General features: G+C 50.7%; 1 protein-coding gene, 1 long non-coding RNA gene and 1 gene segment (V, D, J or C); 2 read left to right on the forward strand and 1 right to left on the reverse strand.

Moving 5' to 3' along the window:
• Nucleotides 1-27: 27 nt before the first annotated feature.
• Nucleotides 28-9,754, reverse strand: LOC148057559 (uncharacterized). Of its 2 annotated transcripts, XR_015706768.1 has the most exons (4): nucleotides 9,298-9,754; nucleotides 8,019-8,129; nucleotides 1,372-1,484; nucleotides 28-142 (listed from the first exon to the last, which is right to left on the reverse strand). It is a non-coding gene; the product is annotated as an uncharacterized LOC148057559 (long non-coding RNA). The 2 variants fall into 2 exon arrangements; XR_015706767.1 differs by lacking the exon at nucleotides 28-142 and having other exon boundaries at nucleotides 745-1,484.
• Nucleotides 8,373-9,304, forward strand: LOC104014604 (T cell receptor gamma variable 9-like). The segment is given in 2 exon segments: nucleotides 8,373-8,427; nucleotides 8,532-9,304. Coding segments are annotated over 2 exon segments (360 nt in total).
• A 409-nt stretch (nucleotides 9,755-10,163) lies between the features above and the next one.
• On the forward strand, nucleotides 10,164-12,526 carry LOC104014603 (uncharacterized). The gene is made up of 4 exons (XM_087767118.1): nucleotides 10,164-10,238; nucleotides 10,359-10,640; nucleotides 11,794-11,856; nucleotides 11,967-12,526. The coding sequence occupies exons 1-4, from the start codon at nucleotides 10,175-10,177 to the stop codon at nucleotides 12,299-12,301; spliced, it is 744 nt and encodes a 247-aa protein (XP_087623244.1). The 5' UTR covers nucleotides 10,164-10,174; the 3' UTR covers nucleotides 12,302-12,526.
• The last annotated feature ends 2,028 nt before the right edge of the window (nucleotides 12,527-14,554 follow it).

Genomic DNA, 14,554 nt, shown 5'->3' on the forward strand with positions numbered 1-14,554 from the left:
CCACCTTCTCCTCCTTTTTGCTCAAGATCTGGCTGTAAGGATTTCTTTACTGGAAAGGGGCACGTTTCCGTATTCTTGTTGCTGGAAATAGGTCAGCACGTTGTCCTGGACCTCTTCCAAGCCTTTGGCCTGACAAAGAAAACTGAAATAGAGAGCTTTATCCTGAAGGTTCGTAAACTTTTCAGCAAAGGAAAAGGAGTGTTATTTTCCCTTAAATGTTGGTAGCTCTTGGAGGAGAGGAAGATTTTCTCTTTATTCCTCCCAACATGTGCAGGTGGGAATATTGGTTCATTTTTTTGGAGCTGTATCTGCCCCTTTCCCCTTCCTTCTTGCTTAGCAGGGTCTGTGGTTCACTGCTGTTCATCATAGTAGTCATGCATCTGAATCACCCAACAACTTGGAGACAGAGCTACCAAAGCTAGCACCAGAGAAAAGACCTTTCCATAGGTAAGACCAACTGTCCATCTTTATGTCTCACACGCAATGCATCCCTCCTAGCTGCTGCCTCAAGGGCCACGCTGACCCTCATGCCTGAGAAAGTCATCCACAGAGGTTCTTCTCTACCATCAAGCCTCTCCTTAACATTTTCCTTTGCTGGGGTACCCTGATACTCTGCTCACTTGGTTCATTGAAGCGTAACTCACTGAAGAATATCAGTCTGATGGGATGAAAAAGTGACACAACAATTTCCAGTGTGTATTAGCTCTCCCAATCGCTATAGTTCGGTTTTGTCCTCCTCAGACTTGCAAGCCCAGATCATACAGGGGAGTTAGACATGCTGTCTGCAAGATGCAGTGTTTCACCTTCTTTCTTCTAACGACACCTCCTAGCTACTTGCTCTCATGACCGTAACCCAACAGTCCCAGCAACAGCAGGTGAGACGGTGGTGGCCTCCTTCACTGTGTCTCTAAGGACACGGCAGGAAAAGCACCGGTCAGCACCGTTCTCTCTCTCCATCTCTCCTGCCGTTGATTTTGGTTGCGATTACGATGTTCCCGCCCAGGAGCCTTCAGAATAGATGATTGCTTTTGTTACACCTACTTCAACTGGAAGACCTTCACCCTCACTCTAGTCCCTCCCTCTAGCCACAAATCGTCATTTCTTAATGTTGTTTTGCAGTCGATACGCCACACGAGATCCCAGAAGCACTCAAACTCACTTTCTTTTCTATGGCAAGCTAAGCATGGAGGCTGTTTGATCGGCAGTAGTGCTGACTCCTCTGATGTTATCATCTTCGGCTTTTTTGTAAGAAACCCGTGCACGAAGGAAAAGCCTCCTTCTCCCACCAGCTAGTATGTGAAAAGATGCCAGTGAGCTGCTGTTGCAGAGCCTGGAGTGATTCCAGGAGGTGGGCGGACAATAACCACGTACCGGGGGCAGAAGATGCCACCTGCAGCACACGGACGCCTTCACGATGCACTGCAGAGTGGTTTACGGTGCTGGCTCTCCCTCCTCTCCGTCTGCTGAATTGTCTTTCCTTCCAGCTACCAATGGGAAGAAATGACGAAAATAAGTAGACAGTACCCAACCCAAACTGAAGTGAATAGAGGCAACCATAAGGACTAGATGATATGGAACCGTCAAGGGCATATGGATATTAGTGAATCTTAAATGCTCGGACACGCTCAGGCTCTAACTCTGATTAGAATCACGGGTGAGGCACCAAATTATCCTTCAGGATCTGTGTAACACAGCCTGCCTCTGCAAAAGGCCCCGGGTGCTTCAGAAGAATGTTCTGTGAAACCGTCCCTCCCCCTGGGGAGTTATGCTCTCAGTCAATAAGCAAACCAGATGAAGACTAGGCAAAGGGGAAAGAATTACTCTTGGTTTTCAAGTCAGGCACTTCAGCTCAGGGAGGTTTCTGGCTGGGTGGCATTGAGCATTTCCGTGCCCGGCTCTGCTCGCTCCAGGGATGGGCATTCCCCACCACTGCAAGCCCGAGCTTTTGCAGCTGGCCTGGGACCAGGCAGAGAGGGAGAGGGGGCTGAGGTGAAGCCATTCCTCAGGAGGAGGGAGATGTCTGGAGCACCATCCCTACACAACGCGTGCAGCGGGGTGACCACAGTTACACAGCCTGTGTCACCACAGGAAACTAAGCCTGGGCAGTAAAACACCGCCAACACCTTCACTGGTTGATGTTGAGGACACTGGATGGTGTGGGGGTTTTATTGGGCTGGGGGGATGCCCTACCTAGTTATTGTGCTGTGCTTTATATGGCAATATAAAGGAATATTAGCCACCTGGAGCTGTGTCCTCCCTGCTCATGATGCAAAGCAGGACAGTGTGCACAGGAAGAGCTGAAATGCTATTGTGGAAAAAGAGGCGATTTTGGGCACACACCATTTCTTGCAGGGTATCAAGCAGTGTTCCTAGTTTTATTTATGTTCTCCTAATCAAGCCCTTTTGCGCTGAATGTCTTATCACTGCTATGTTCTTACACTCGACTTCAGACTGACATGCAAGTGTGTTAAGTATGTTCAAAACGTCCCAGGCTAGCTGTCTGTATGTCTGAGCGCTCACAAGCTCCGGCAGCACAATGAGCAAAGGCTGGGGGAAAGGGAGGAGGATGGTGCTCGTACACAGGTGAGTACAGCCGGCTTTGGCTTGGGGAGGTTTGGGGGCTGGGTGCCAGGAGTACAGAGCAAGTCTCTGCCCCATGAGACCCGCGTGGGTGCTCCCCAGCTCTCAAAAACCTGTCCCTTGGTCTCTTGCCTGTGATGATCCTGGGAGTTGCGTAGGGGCTCAGCAGTATCAGCCATACCCGGGCACAGAGGGGCAGAACAAAGAAAGATGCTGGTGCCTGCCAGGCAGGACAATGGCACGGTGACCTGGTCTGGTTAGAGGCTTGCAGGCACAGGCAGCACTTGCCAACAGCATCACCAAGTTGTCACATCGACACATCCCTCTCTGCCTCTTTTTTAATAGGAAATTAAGCCAATGCTGTAAAAAATCACTGCTCTCTTCACCAAAACATTTGCTTTTTTTGGAGGGGCAAGGAATCAGTATATATCTATTTTTCAATTTCTTTGTCTCATTAGGGTTGAACTATCCCAGCACCTCTGAACTTCCTTTTCTGAGGAGCTGCGGCAGAGCTAGAAGAAATGATGGGCTTCTTGAAAACCCTCCAAGCTTGTCTCTTGCCTTGGAAGTAAGTTGCACGTAACAGTTAGTCTTAATGGTGCCAGAATACATTTCTTCTTGGGTTTACATCACACTTCCGTTTGTCCCCCAGCCTAATTATGCAGTTCAGTATCGGCAATGTCCTGTTACCCAAGTCCCAAGCTCAAATGACACTTTGCAGATAACTTGTGCACAAATGGCTTGATTCGCCTGTGTAGTGGCTGACAAATACATGCAAAGCAGCTCACAAGCTGGAGATAAGGTTTTGCGTTTCTGCCCCTCCTCACGCTGTGCAGCACTGTGTTCCTTTGCCAGCAGAAACAGGGAGTAAAGCTCAGTCTCCCTTCCTCACGGATGGGGAGCCCGTGCTTTGAGGATACCCCCATGTCCTCAGGGATGAGGATTTCTTGCTGCAGCCTTGTCCCTGCTGTGTCCTCTAACTCCAGGTGAGCTCTGGGCCCTCCACCTGGGACCAGCAACCAGTCTCCACCACAGCCCCGCCACTCTCAGGGGACACTGTCAAATTTACCTGCAAAGTAACTGGAGAGTCACAGTTCACCTGCTGGTACCAAATGTCGCCTAGGACCCATTGCCCACCCCGAGAGACCAGTCTGGGATATTAGTTGGGACACAGGCTTGCCCAAAAAGAAATCTCTCCTCTACACACACAAAGACACCTGCCTGCTGCTGGTGCGCCAGCTGGACAACCGAGTCAGCAGGTGGTACCGCTGCGCCGCGTGGGACTGCACCCACAGCCATTCCCTTAACCCTCTGCCATTTCCTACAGCAGTGATGTGTTTGCAGAGGAAACATCCCCACAACGCCATGAACTTTTTCTGTAGAGACAGTCCAGCTTATTTGTCTAGGCATGGGACAAGAGCAGGCAAAAAGGCCAGGAGGGGCTTGATAGGGGACTAGGGGCGCCCAAGAGGGAGAGAATGAGGAAGGGAGAAGTGCTGTCGTAAATGACATGAGGACAGGAGGGCATTTGGGATGAAATTGCCCAGTTTGCATGTCCTGTGGCTGGTTTCAAGTTTTACCTCAGGTCAGGAACTGTAGGGATGCAAAATCCAGAGGGATGAAGAAGCAAAAGGCTTTCCAGATGTAAAGAGGGAAGGGCCCAGTAAATGCTGGGGAAGCCTTACGGGAGAAAACCACCTCCATCTTAGAGTCCTTCTCAACCTCTCTTCAGGTGAAGACCTCGGCAGGAGGCAGGTGCCTGTGATTTCCAAGGGGCCAGCCTAGGAGCCAGGTAGCACTGTCTGCTGCAGCTGCCTCTTGCTGCTCCAGAGCAATTCAGTACGAGTGCAGCCTTTAGGAGGGTCAATGAGAAGTATCCTACTTTGCATGATGCTGAGCATCTAGGTTGTTGACTGTTCCTCCCTGGGCTCTTGAGTGATGTGAGGTAAGCCACACAGCTGATAAGCAGCTGGGAGGTGCTGCCGAGCTACGGTTTATTTATCAGATGAAAGTCGAGCACAAACAAGAGCTATTTACGGAACTATGGTACTTAACTGTGCACTCTCAGCAGTTTTTATGAAGTTGTATCAAAGGTTTCCAGAACTAGAACTGAAGTTTTCAGACCCCTGTCAGATCCTGCAGTCCATCTTGTTCTCCAGGTAGGATTATTGCTTGCATGGTTTCTATGGCAATCTAGTTTTAGCTGTCCCCCAAATGGAGCTGCCATCGTCGCCAAGGGGAAATGAAGGGCTACAGCCTGGCTTAGCTCAAGATCCGGACATTGTCTGGATTGACAGCCTGAATTTGCTGTGTCAGCCATGGCTACTAACCTTGAGTTCACTCACTCTTCTAGGTCACAGAAGGAAAGGTTCACCATTTTTTTCCTGCAACAGCTAAAGGATGCAAAGCACTTTGGGAGACTGACAAGAAAGCGGTCCTCGCCTGAAAATGATTTTGAACTAAGACTAATGAGAGACAGAGAAAGCCAGTGCTTCTGAAGTTGCCAGGGCTACGTAGATTTAGGTTTTCTGAACAAAGCATTCAGTACTTTATTGCCTACTAGTTTTATAAAGCAAAGAGTTAAGGAAAAAAATCATTATTTGAGTCAGAGGGTGGCTATTTTTCAGACGCCGAATCGTTCCCAGGTTTATAGATCCCAGGATCTGTATTGGAGCAGTGCGGCTTCTTTCTCCAGGCTCTGTTGCCTCCTACACCTCACATGGAGTGAGTGGTCGAGGTAAGAAACTTCCGACCTGTGTGCCTCCAGGATCAGTGATGGGCAAGTCCTGGGCCAATGCAGCACTGCTGTTCATCTTGCACCTTTTTTGTAGTTTTACAAAAGAAACTCTCATACTATTTCTTTTATCCCACTCAGAAAGCCACAAGCATCATTTCCAGTTGCAACAGGCCTTCACTTCTGACTATTTTGCCCTTAAGACAGGAAACCAACAAAATGCTGTTTAAAGATCTAACGGCTATGGATGCCAAGTGCTACGCCACGAAACGATAAACAGTCGTTTTGATGTTGAAGTTGCACTTTGAGAAGGTACTTTTCCCACACGTTGTATAGGTAACGCGGTTTTCACTGTCGCTGGGAGCTAGGGCCCCTCCTTGGGACTCCCTCTTGACTTGCCGTCAGTGTGAGTGCTCAGCACTTTGCAAGGTGGACCATTCCGCCAAAGCCCGGCAGAAATGGGAGGAAGAGCCCCTTCCCTCGCTAGGATTTGGAGTAAGCCAGGAGACAGGCAGAGTGCTCTCCCACGCTCGGCTCAGCTCCCGCTGGAGTGGCAATGACCGGCTTTCCCTGCACCCTGGCTGTTTTACGCTCCCAAGAAAGGGCTGGGTTGACTCTGCTGAAGTCAGTAGCATCTGTCTTGAGTGGTGACTTGACTGGTAGCAGATACAGATAATAAAAGGAAGGAGAGAAAGAAAGAAAGGAAGCAAAGCCACAGTCAAGGCACCAGGGAAGGGGGGAACCTGCATTCAGGTGTGTCCAAGGCGGTGGGGAGCAATGGGGTGGGGTGGCTGAGGTGTGGAGTGGACTCTCTCGTTATTTGCGATGGCCGTGGTGCTCTCGATAGGCCTAGCTGACCTGCTTTCCTGTCTTCTCCACAAGTTGTAAGATTTGAGCAAAGGAAGAAGCCAGCCCTGAAGGTGAATATTTTGTCAAGACAGAAGCATGAACAAACAGGCTGTTGGAAGGCAATCCTTAAGTTACCTACATTCTTATTAATCACTGTAATTGATTTGAATGGCTTTACATTCTCTTCCTAGTTGCTGTGATACACCTATCAGATGTACCAATGCAGGAAGTACTATTAAATCGTTAACTTAAAATTTCCTAGCTGAAATCAGAACAACGACCAACGTTGACTTCAGTTCCACCTGTTCCAGAGCCGTGACCACTCGCGTCTCAAAAAGGGCTCGAACGGGCTCATCAAAACCGCGTGCCGGTTCTCGACACTGAGCTGGATTAAGCCGTTCAAAGCCAGACTTGCTTGTGGACAAACTGAAGGCACTGGAGCTTCCCTTGCAGTACTGGGTAACTCCACACACTGACCATAGGAACACGGGTTTCAGGCAGAAGCTGTCTTACAGGATCCCATTTGATGGTCAAGCTTCAAAATGAATGGGCCAAATTGCTAGCAGAAGAGCTTTGGCAGTGTTATCATGGGATGAAAAATCATCCTACACTTGGAGCCTCCAAGACCTCAGTCAGTAAGAGAGTCAGGGAATGAATGAAGCCTGTCTCTGTCTAGGTACCATACGTGGGGAACAAATCTCGGAGAACAGGGCTCTCACTACCCCAAGCAAATCCTATAGCCAGGGAGAAATGAAGCAAAGGGAACTCAGCCTACAAATAAGGCATCAGCCTCTAAGAGTGGGGCAATGAAGTGCTGAAGTAACTTGCCGGTGACTGTGGGACAGTCTCTGTTGCTGGTCATGAGGCAGTTGCCTTCAAGAAAAGCTGTAGCTTCTTACACAGGGCTTAATTTGGGGAGCTGCTGTGGGTGGTGGCATCCATGTGCAGGGTACCACCTCTTGCAGGAACTTTGATACGCAGACGGAGGAGCTCTCTTGTGGCCCCCAAAAAGCTCGGGGCATTTAGCGGAGCTGCTGCTGGGTGATGGGAACCTGAGCCACTCGTTTCTCCGCCTTAGGTGCCTGCTCCCTCCTGCCGGGGACGGCCTCTGCTCCTGGCTGCTTCAGGGAGGCAGGCTCGGCACCGCGCGATGCACGTGTTGCTGCTGCAGCTGCTTCTAGCTGCGTCAGCCCTTTGCTGTAGATGTGAGCGGCAGGGTCTTGGGAGAGTCCCAGCCTGTGAGCCCCGGGGGCTGCTCACTGCTGTCGCGACAGTGCCGCTTCTCTGCTTTCCTCGTAGATGGAGCTGGGCAAAGCCTCAGGCAGCCAAAACCTTGCGCCAGCAGAGCCGTGCAAATGACTGCACGGATCAGGTGCCATTTTTCTGGCTCAGGCTTTCTGAAGAGCTTCATCCACTGGTACCAACACAAACCCGGAGAAGCTCCAAAGCCCCTTCTCTATGTGCAATCAGGGGATCCTTATTTTTGTGAAAAATCTTAGAGGGACAATCTGGGGCCGAGAAGGCGATGATAGAGTCCATCCGACAATAAATAAAATCACACAGCAGCAAGAGGCTACTCTTATGGCACTTACTGGGACCTCACATCCTTTGAAAACCACTGGGCAGCTAACACGAAACCTCCTCTGTGCTCCCAAGGGCTGGAAACCTCACCTGACTCCAGGGTCCTGCTTGCCAGGCTGGGCTCCCCCGCAGGAACTCATTACAGTGAAAGTAGTGAACAAACACACAGCAGCAACTTCCCACAAATGCTTCCTGAGCTCAGAGATTTAGGGCAGCAATTTTGCCTGCTTTCAAGGGGCATCTCTTCTCTTCCACCCTCTGATAGCCCACGTACCTTTAAAATTCCAGATACGAAGAACTGACTTTAGAATTTAGCACAGGTACATCACATGGTGAGGACTAGAAAACCAACAGGTGCCTCTTTGCTCATCATCTCAGCAAATTCCTTGGGGAAAAAAAGAAAAAAAATCTTTGTCTCAAGAGTGGGCTCTCTTCTTACCAGGGCGGTTTTGGGTTGGGTTTTCTTGTTGCTTGCCTTCTCGATAGGTGTTAATGAAATGGCTTGTGCATAATTATTTCAGGCATGCGCAGCTGGCACAGCCTCACTGGGTGGTTTCCTGCTGCTCAGCTCTGCTTTGCCACCTCTTGAGTCTGGCCCTCACCCTGTCCCTGAAAGGAAGCCATGAGGCAGGCAGCGACAATGTGGCTGCTGAGCGCTTTCATCCTGGCGGCTGCTTTTCCTTGTACGTGCCCTGCTCACCCCGACGCCTGCACCTCCGCCAGCGGCCAAGGGGACGCTCCGTTGCCTCAGATTCATGGTGCTAATCTTTCCCCTGCTTTCGCACAGGTGGTGCCGCTCAAGTCTTGCAGCAAACCCCCATATCCATCACCAAGCCAGAAAGCAAAACGGTGCTAATCAACTGCCACGTCTCCCATCCTGATTTTAACAAAGTTTTCATTCACTGGTACCGAAAGAGGCCCAAAGCAGCTCCCGAGCGCATTGCCTACATGTCCTCCACGCTCTTCCTGGAAAACAAGTCCAACGAGGGGAAATTTAGTATCGAGAAGGACCCCGCCAAATCCGTCTGCACCCTGACAGTGAGCAAAGTAACTCTGCAAGACTCCGCTACCTACTACTGCGCTAGCTGGGATGCACAGCAGTAGAAAGCCACAGGGGACCTGCACAAAGACGTGCTCTGCTTTCTGAACCAGGTCCTGAAGTGCCTCACAACACGCAGGAGCATCCCCACCCTACTCCCCGCAACAGCCTTCGGTCAGACACCGGCTACAGGCAGCCGGCTACAAAAGACGACACCGCTGAGCTAGCGCATGCTTTGCAGACACGCACTGCAGCCAGCACCAGCACAGCTGGTATTTCACTTCAGCAACAAAAGGGGCATTTTCATAGGTCTGGCTGCCTAAAACCACCTCCGGGTGGGTTTACAGGATGGCAGGGTGGGCTAGCTAAAAGAAGGAAAAACCTTTCTATTCCCACGACCCTTCAAGCTACGTCTTTGGAATAAATCCCCGGTTACACCATTTGTGGGGCAGAACAGAAGGATACAAGAGAAAATAAACTTGAAGCACCGCTCGGGACTGCAGGTATCACACACCCATTTTGTACGTCTCTGCTGGCAGAGAATCTTGGTTTAGTTTCTCTTTGTTGTCCATCTGGAGCCGATCAAACCTTAAGTTAAAATACAAGCCTCTTCATTGACTTCAGTGGGGCTTCTCATCCAACACGGCAGCAAGCCTGCAAAACAAGCAGCAACTCTACAGCAGGTATTCATACTTCCATAGCGCAAACAGAAAGACATTCATTTACGTTCTTTCACCCCTTTGCTGGTTACGCCCAAGCAACTGACTGTTAAAATCGCAGGACCGCTGTGTTCCGATCCCAAGTATTCCCAGTCTCTGGTACAAGGCACATCTGGAGGTGCCGCCCTGGGGTGTAGCGTCTCACCTGACCTGTGACAAGAAGCAGTTACCAGCGCAGCAATCCTGCTTCTGAGCTCCCAGATGGCTGCTGTGTCTTTTCCTGGCCTTTGGCAGTCAACCTGTGTGACGGGCAGAAACTGGAGAGCCTACACATTCATTAAGATCCATGGTCTTATTTTTCTTCCTTTTACTGGCAGTGGACCTGAGGCAGAGCGTCTGACCCCCAGACTGATTGTTCAGCAGCCTTCAACAGGTCTAAAAGCAGGCGTTAAAACTGCTGCAGACTACAGCATTACTTTGTAAACGAGTTGAAGTGATTTTGCGTGTGTGCACGAGAGAGAGAGCGCGCGAAGGTGAGTTTGTGCCGCTTGTGCAAAAGCTGTAACCAGGCTGTTAGCATTCAGCAGGGCTCAGTCACGCAGCTTTAGCTCAACATCACCCGCCCGCTGCCCAGGGGAGCCTCTCCGGGTGATGCCCAAGTGAGTCATTTCCTTTGCTCAGCCGCAGCCCTCAGTGCCTGCCGGGAGAGCTGTCGCCTTCCTCCAGAGGCATATGCCAGCGAGAGCCCTCGGGATGCTGCTGCTCCCGCTCCTGGCCCTGGCTGCAGCCTGCACTCGTAGGTTCCCCTTGTCGCCACAGCACGGCACGGGGCAGTGGCAGGATGCACCCCGTATTTACGAGTGTGAGTGAGTAGCAAGCTAAGAGGGTTTGTTGTGTTTTCTCTCCTTCTTCCCAGATGGACAAGCACAAGTGCTTCTGAAGCAGATTCAAGCATCCGTTACCAGACAGCAAACTAGAACCGCATGGATTGAGTGTAGGGCCGAGGGCATACCTAACTTCCCGGCTGCGTATATCCATTGGTACCGACACCTACCCTCCAAAGCTCCCGAACGGATTCTGTATATTGGATCAGCTCAAGCTTCTTATGATGACAATTCCTACAGGAGCAAGTATTCTGTGAAGAAAGGTGCAAATGTCTGCGCTTTCGCAGTCAACGACATCAACTCCAGCGATGAAGGCACCTACTACTGTGCCTACTGGCAGTCCCACAGCACTAGCAGACCGCAGGCAGCCTGTACAGAAAGCTGCCTGTACCCAAAGCTGCCTGTACCCTGAGCGGCAGGCTTTCTGTCAAACGCAGAGAACCACGATTGCACCTTCCCGCCTCTAAAACGTCCCGACAGGTTTGTGCTGAGTGTGTAAGTAGAACTAGCGGACGGGGAGAAAAGCAAAGAAACGCAGCGTGCTACCGCTCAGCTGGTAATGGGCTGTGCGGGGGAAAAGGAGCACTCCCGTGCGGAATTTAGAGAGTGACACAGGTGATCTTTGAAGAAGCTAGCTACTTCCCCAACTACAGTCTGAGCTAGCAAAAATGAAGCAAATGGCAGGGAGGGAGCACAGGAGGGGGATATTCGCGCTGCAGATCTAGCCTGGGCGACTTCAAACCCAGGTCCTGATGGAGATACGGGTGACACTCCTCACTGGTCACTCCCATCAGAAAATGAGAAGTCGTTCTCTGGGAGGAGAGTGCTGTGTGGTGGCCGTGGCCCAAGTGACCATTTGCCATGAAGTCTTTGCAGGGCAGCTTTGCAGGGCTCTGAAATGAGCAAAAGTACAAGACAAAGCAGAGGCCAGGAAACAGCTGGCTGGGAGACGTGCATGCTTCACCCTGCCTTCACTTCACCGTGCCTGGGGTAGGGGGATACGGCTGACCAGACAGTCTGGAGCTCTTCTAAGTAAGACTAAGAGCTGATAGTTCACTATGACTTATCCCGTTTGTGCTACCAAAGCAGGCAGCATGTAGTAGGAAAGGCTGGTGAAAGGTGCTTCTGGGACAGCTTTGGGGTGTCTGCGGAGAGGAGAACATCCTTGGGAAGGGCCAGACGGAACACCTGGAGTTTCTCTGTGTGGGCTCAGCAGGTCGGTCTGAGAGGAATGCAGCAGATTGATAGATGAAGAAAAATGCTTTCAGATTCAGTATTATTATATTAGGTCCTTTCTACAGCGTTACACATGTGGTTTAGCCTGTCAGTAAATTTAACCCCCGCCACCGTCGCCACTTGAAGAACGACCATTGGATGTGCCAAATGAGTCATTTCCTCCTCCCAGACGTTGGACGCTTTCTCCACCTGAAGGACTTTATAATGTTTCTGTCTCGATTTCATTTCCAGGTTTAACCCACGCGGGCAGCATGGTGCTGCTTCCAGTCCTTCTTGCAGCTTCACTGTGGGCCCGTAAGCCCTTTTTCCTCTCCCCTCTCCTTCCCGTGTGCCGAGGACACGGTCCTGGCTCCAAACGCCAGCGCTTTCTTCCCCTCACACAATTTCTCCGCTTCCCCTTCCAGGTGGAGACGCGCAGGCGGTGCCGGTGCAAACCCCGGAGCTGCAGAGGCCGGTGAAGGGCAGCTCTGCCAGCATGGCGTGCCGAATGACGGCCCAAGCCACCGTGCACTGGTACAAGCAGCTTCCCGGAGAGCCGCCAAAGAGGATACTGTACGTGTCAGGACAGTCACCTGTTTTTGATGACAGAGGCGATAGTGGGAGATTTCAAGTTCGGAAAAAGCCTACTGAGCCCGTCTACGCTCTCACAATAGATTTTTTAACCCCGAGGGATTCTGGCACTTACTACTGTGCATACTGGTTTTCTCAAGGCATCACAGCGTTAGATGGGCAAAGATAAGCCGCACAAAAAGGTGTTTTGCACTCTGAACCGCAAGAGCTGAACTCTGCCAAGATGCAGATACTTCCCTGGTCCCCCCCTCTCTCCTGGCTTTCTGCAACAGGTTAAGAAAAACAGCAATTTATCATGACAACTGCTAACTATATGATGTTAATAATCAGTATATCATTTCAGTACTCACACATATCCCTAACATCCAGAAACCGGAGAGTCCCAGTCACTTTAGTGTAAATATATTGAACTTTGCTCTGCAGAGAAACATATCTCCATCCCGTCAGTGCTTTCTCTTGAAAAAAAAGACACGAATATAAAAGAAGGAGAGAAGACCAGACGGTCTCGAACACCCTCCTCCCTATTTTTCTTTTGCTTTGCTTTGCAGTTCAGTCTCTACAAATTCCTACAGCAGCCCAGAAAACACCATTTTATTGTCACAGTTTCTCGCCGGGTGCGGCCAGGACAGAATGGAAATCCTCAGCCACGGGCTATGCCCTGGCAAGCAGAGACTCTCCGGCCCTTTGGGATAAGTGTACTGAGCATTACAAATCAGGTTCTACCATCAAAGACTGTTTCTAGGAAAGCTGGCATTTGCCTGACAGCTAAGTCAGAAAACTGAGACAGTTAGTTCTGTGCCTCCGAGTTGCTGAGTTAAGACAGAGTGCACGTGCTCCATATCCTGGGAGATATTCCGCTGATGCGTCTGGACCTTCAAAAACGAGCACAAATGCCTCCACAGTGGTGGTTTTCCAGTCCCACAGGCTCCCAACATCGTGTTTGCTGGACTTTTGGAAAGATTGGAATATGTAACGGCTTGCTATAGGTGTTTCTGACCTCCTTAATTATTTGAGAAGTTGGTTGTAGTACATGTGACCTCAGATGTTAACTTCAGTCAGCTTGCCTTCGGTCTTCCCGTTGTGGGATCCTCACAACCAGGCTAGCAGGTTTCTGGAGTGAGTTGACAGCAACTTCTTAACACAGGTCACTGAGCAGCCAACAAGGAAGGGTGCTCTGCTGGACCTCCGACTCAAAACAAGGGAGAACTGGTTGGGGATGTGAAGGTCAGGGCCAGCCTTGGCTGCAGCGACCATGAGCTGCTGGAGTTCAGGCTCCTGAGAGGAGGGAGCCGGGCAAAAAGCAGGCTCCACCACAACCCTGGACTTCCAGAGAGCAGCCTTGAACTTCTTCCGAGATCTGCTTGGAAGAATCCCATGGCATACAGCCCTGGAGAGACAAGGTGTCCAGGAGGGCTGGTGGATACTCACGAATCTCCTCCAAGCTGAAGAAAGGTCCATCCTGAACAAGCAGGAAATCAAGCAGATGCTGCAGGAGGCCTTCATGAATGAGCAAAGAGCTCCTGATGGAACGCAGGCATCAAAATGAAGTGTACAAGAGGTGGAAGCAGGGGCAGGAGGCGTACGGAGCTGCTGTCGGACCATGCAGGGATGGGTTTAGGAAAGCAATAGCCCAGCTGGAGTTGACTTTGGCAAAGGAGGTGAAGGGGAACAAGAAAGGATTCTACAAGTACAGCAGCAGCAAAAGAAAGACTAGGGAAAGCTGCTGACTAGGGCAGGGATACTGGTGAGAAAGGACATGGAAAAAGACCGAGGTACTCAATGCTTCCTTTGCCTCCGTGTTCACCTGCAAGGCCAGCCTTCAGGAATCCCAGGCCCCTGGGAACAGAGGGGAAGTCTGGAGCAAGAAAGATGTACCCTTGGTGGAGGAGGATCAGGTTAGTGAGAACTTAAACTGAACATACAGAAGTCCATGGCGCCTGACGGGGTGGACACGCAAGTGCTGAGGCAGCTGGCCAATGCCTTTGCAAAGCCAATCTCCATTTGCTTTGAACGGTCACAGCAATCCGTACAGGTTCCTGAAGACTCGAAGAAAGCAAATGTCACTCCTAGCTTCAAGAAAGGCGAGAAGGAAGACCTGGGCAACTACAGGCACGTTAGCCCCATCTCAATGCCTGGGATGGGGATCATAGAATCACAGAATCATAGAATTGTCAAGGTTCGAAAAGACCCTTAAGATCATCGAGTCCAACCGTTAACCTATCACTGCCAAGTCTACCTATACCATGTCCTCGAGCACCACATCTACCCGTTCTTTAAATACCTCTAGGGATGGAGACTCAACCACTTCCCTGGGCAGCCTGTTCCAATGCTTGACTACCCTTTCGGTGAAGAAGTTTTTCCTGATATCTAACCTAAACCTCCCCTGGCGCAGCTTGAGGCCGTTTCCTCTCGCCCTAGCAGT

Source organism: Nipponia nippon, unplaced genomic scaffold (assembly GCF_047370975.1).
Source record: "Nipponia nippon isolate SJK-2023a ecotype South Korea unplaced genomic scaffold, ASM4737097v1 scaffold_1, whole genome shotgun sequence".
Lineage (NCBI taxonomy): Eukaryota > Metazoa > Chordata > Aves > Pelecaniformes > Threskiornithidae > Nipponia > Nipponia nippon.